Source organism: Tupaia chinensis, unplaced genomic scaffold (genome assembly GCF_000334495.1).
Source record: "Tupaia chinensis unplaced genomic scaffold, TupChi_1.0 Scaffold000078_1, whole genome shotgun sequence".
Lineage (NCBI taxonomy): Eukaryota > Metazoa > Chordata > Mammalia > Scandentia > Tupaiidae > Tupaia > Tupaia belangeri.
The window spans coordinates 26,497-30,139 of NW_006159539.1; the positions used below are offsets into that span (position 1 = coordinate 26,497).

The 3,643-nt window shown below is 58.9% G+C and overlaps 1 protein-coding gene and 1 long non-coding RNA gene across 3 annotated transcripts in view; one reads left to right on the plus strand and one right to left on the minus strand.

Moving 5' to 3' along the window:
* Positions 1–58: 58 nt before the first annotated feature.
* Positions 59–3,389, minus strand: LOC102498830 (uncharacterized). The gene is made up of 3 exons (XR_333680.3): positions 3,249–3,389; positions 3,027–3,105; positions 59–1,727 (listed from the first exon to the last, which is right to left on the minus strand). It is a non-coding gene; the product is annotated as an uncharacterized LOC102498830 (long non-coding RNA).
* A 14-nt stretch (positions 3,390–3,403) lies between these two features.
* Positions 3,404–3,643, plus strand: part of COMMD4 (COMM domain containing 4) — a 4,551-nt gene continuing 4,311 nt past the window's right edge. Inside the window, exon 1 of one of the 2 annotated variants that reach the window (XM_006142576.3) lies at positions 3,404–3,494. In XM_006142576.3, the coding sequence (XP_006142638.1) occupies positions 3,492–3,494 (3 nt within the window). In that variant the 5' untranslated portion in view covers positions 3,404–3,491. The remainder of the gene's footprint in view (positions 3,495–3,643) is intronic. The other variant, XM_006142577.3, reaches the window with a different exon arrangement.

A 3,643-nucleotide genomic window follows, 5' to 3' on the forward strand; every position in this document is an offset into this window, starting at 1 on the left:
CCCCCCCGCCCCCCCCCCTCCCAAAACCGGCAGCGAAACAGCTCCCCGCCAGCATCCTAGGCTCCGGCGGGCGGGCAGCTTCACCCAGACGTCCCTGAAAACCCACAGGAAAGCTCCACACCGCCCCCCTGTGGCCAGCGGAGGTAGGAGCTGCGCCACAAAACGCCGAGGTCTGAGGGGGCGGAGCAGAGCCCCAAGCGCAGGTTCACCTGTTTCTCGGCGTTTGCTCACGAGAACCTACACCGGGGCAGCCAGACGGCGCCGCGCCCAGGTTTCCTGATGCTTAATTAAATAAAGGCGTGGGGCCAGCAAGTGGCTTGGTGTTTACGGTGCTGGACTCTCACATGGTCGACTCTGGTTCAAATCCAGGACCTTGCAGTTTGAAAAATCGCAGCAAATAAATAGACTAATAGATAAATGTAAAAAGAGCACAATTCTCCACACATTGCTGAATACTCCCTGGGAGACACAATCATCCTGAGTTAAAAACTGGCCCAAGAAGCTCGAAAACGACATCAGCTACGGTACCGGTGACAGCAGCTGCTGAGAAGGGAACATAACCTTATTTTATTTCATTTCTTAATTGGCAGAGGGTGGGTGGACTCACCAGAGAGAAACAGAGACAGAGGGAGAGAAGGCACCCCCCAAGCAGACGTGTTCAGGCCACAGTCCCTTCTCCCCCATGCCCCAGCCCACAGGGATTGGGAACGTAAACGCAGCAGCCCAGCATGTTTTGAAGCCCCGCAGGGGCCGGGATTCTCCTCACAGTCAGCCCCTTGGGATCTGGCTCCTAGAACCTCTCGCTGGAGTCCGCCTGTACAAGTAAGTTCTGTCTGTCTTAAACGTTTGCCAGGTGAACGCCCGCGCCGGAGTCCTGGGCGACTTACGTGGGGCACGAGCTCACACACCCTTCCCTTCCCGGCCGGCGGTTCCCTCCGCACACCGTCGTTAGGGCCTGCCGGGACCACGCTGCCACCGCCTTCACCGTCCGCCTTGTGCCAGCCTCGGTCACAGGTGGCACGGGAGGTCTAAAGACATCCCCGTGGCCTGAGTTCTCTTCCCAGAACGGACCTGTCATACAGTCTTGCTCCAGCCCTTCTAGACGCTGCCCGGCCCCGAGGACAGCACCACCACCAAAGACGGTTTCACAGAAACCTCTGGAAAGCCCCCATTCCTGCCCCAGGCCCTCAAGGAGTCCTCATCCCGACCTGTTTACAAGCCCTGCTCGCCCTGCCACCGGGACTGTACTCGGCAGTCTGGGACGTCCGACAAAGCCTGCCTCTAGGCCGACTCCCATCCCAGAAAGTGGCTCAGCCTCAGCGAGGGACCAGGCAGGCTCGGCTGTGCACGTGTGCAGGGACGGCCAAGCGCCTCAGCGCTCCCCATGTGGATGGAGATAGTCCTAGGGTCGGAGGGCAGGTCCCCAACAGCGAAAGCACGGGATTCTCGCGCGTGAGAAGTGAATCGCGTCAGGCGGTTTCTCTAATTCACGAGGGAGTCAGGAAAGTGGAGACGCTGCAGGACCAGCAGATGGCGTTGTGGTTAAGTCACTGGATTCCCACGTGGCTGACGATGGTTCCAGGCCTTGACCCGTGAGCTTGAAAACCATGCTGAGCACGCATGCCTGTGTGCCCAGAATCCCAAGGTTAGAACGGCGGGTAAGACTGCAGCGTGGCTATCCTCCAGGGCTTTCGCTCTGCAGAGCACACGTCCCCTATGGCAGAATCCTAAAAAAAAAAAAAAAACTCTACAAATGAGATCAATTGGACCCTGAAGTGGGACACCGCCATTGCTTTCTAGGTAAGGGAGCAGCTACTCGGCTGCAGGCTGTCCTTGGAGAGCCTGAAGAGCTGTCACAGGAAAGCTAGCTGGGCCCGGCTGGGCAGGGGCACAGACTTGAGGTGACGGCTCAAACTGCTCCATTTCTCCTCTGATCTTTGGTCGCTGTTTCTCGTTTTAAATAAATATTTTTATTTTACTTCTTACTATTATTTTAAAATTCGCTCCAGGGCATGTGCACTCACCAAAGAGAGCATGCGAGAGGGACAGTGAGGAAGCACGCTGCCAGCTCCAACACACCAGACCACCAGACGCTGGGCCAGCCCTTACCCGCCACACCACGCCACCTGCTGGCCCGTTGCTGTTTCCCGGTCTTACCTCGGGCCAACGTGAGAGACTGTTTTAGGAGTTCTAAATGAACTGACCGTGCTCCCATCAGATTGGCACACATTCAGACCAACATCTGGCGCTGATGAGGCCTCAGGGACGAAGGAGTGTGCCCTGAGAGGCTCTGAGGGCAGACAAGGCACCCAGACGGATGAGCACACCCATGTGCCTCAGGAAAGGCCGAGTGACAGAGGGTGCAGGCCCCACAGGTAGGCCAGAGGTCCAGGCAGGGCGAGGAGAGGAGACAGACACTTGTCCCTCTGGGCCAGGTGTGGCACCTCTAACCACCTCCTTCCTGTTGCAAGAGAGGGAGGTGGTGACGACAGGAAGCCTGCCAGCGGCTGCTGCAGTCTTCAGGGATGTAAACAGCTACACATTTTTTTTAGCATGGGTTTTTGTTTTTTGAGAGATTTTTTGCTATAGAGCATGTGTGCTCACCAGAGAGATAGAGACAGAAAGTGAGAAATCACCCCCCAGGGGGGATGGCCACGCCACAATCCCTTCTCCACTCTCCTCTTGGGATCTTGGGCACACATGCACACGCGCCGGGGGAGTTTTAAGCCACCGCGTTGGGGACTTGAACTGTGGTTGACTATGTGGGAGCCCAGTGACTAACCATCACACCATCTGCTAGTCCCTTAGCTTTTAATTGTCTGCAGACCTTCTGAACAGCCATCTCAGAAGATGCCAAGGCAGTGGGCCTGGAGTGGCACATGTGGCTCCCCACGAGCTCGTGGAAAGGTTTTCCCGGACCCGTGAACTGTCACAGCCGTTCTCTGCTAGTCACCTAAGAGGGTGCACACAGTGAAATCAAACACCTGCGGCCCTGGAGAGGCCGGAGCTGGTCCACACTTCCTTACCTGGCGCTGCGGACCCGGCATGCAGGTTCTGGAAGTCCATCCACTGAGCTTTACACTGACCAGGGGAACGGTCTTCTCCCTGTAGTGTCCCCGAATGGAGTTTTAAAGCATGCCTTGTGCCATGGCCCTGCTGGGCTAAGGGGACCCTCCTGGGTGGAAAACAGGCTCGACACCCTGCCCTTCACTCAACCCGCTGGGCCCACCCCGGCCCTTCCCCATTACCTTGATTCCGTCCCAGTTACGCCGGCTGTCACCTCGGCTGCTTACAGGGGAGGGCTCCGGGACACGCAGGACGGGGTCCTGACTTTCTGCCCCTGCTGTCACCAGCCGGGAGTCAACACCTGCTCCCGCCGTCCCCCCGCCCACCCCCCGCAGGCTTGCTGGGAGCCCGAGTCACGTGATCGCCAGAACAGCTGACCCGACTCGACCGGAAGAAGCAACGCCCGGCCGGGGCCTCCAGGCGCGATGGTGAGGGAACAGGGGGCAACGCGAGGTTGGGGCTGCTGGGAGGGGACGAGGGGGTGCGGGAGGGGAGCTGCACCGCCTCCGCTGCGGGCGCGCGGGTGTGGCCGGGGCCCAGGGGGTACGGTAGGGACGAGCCCCGCCACCACACCGCA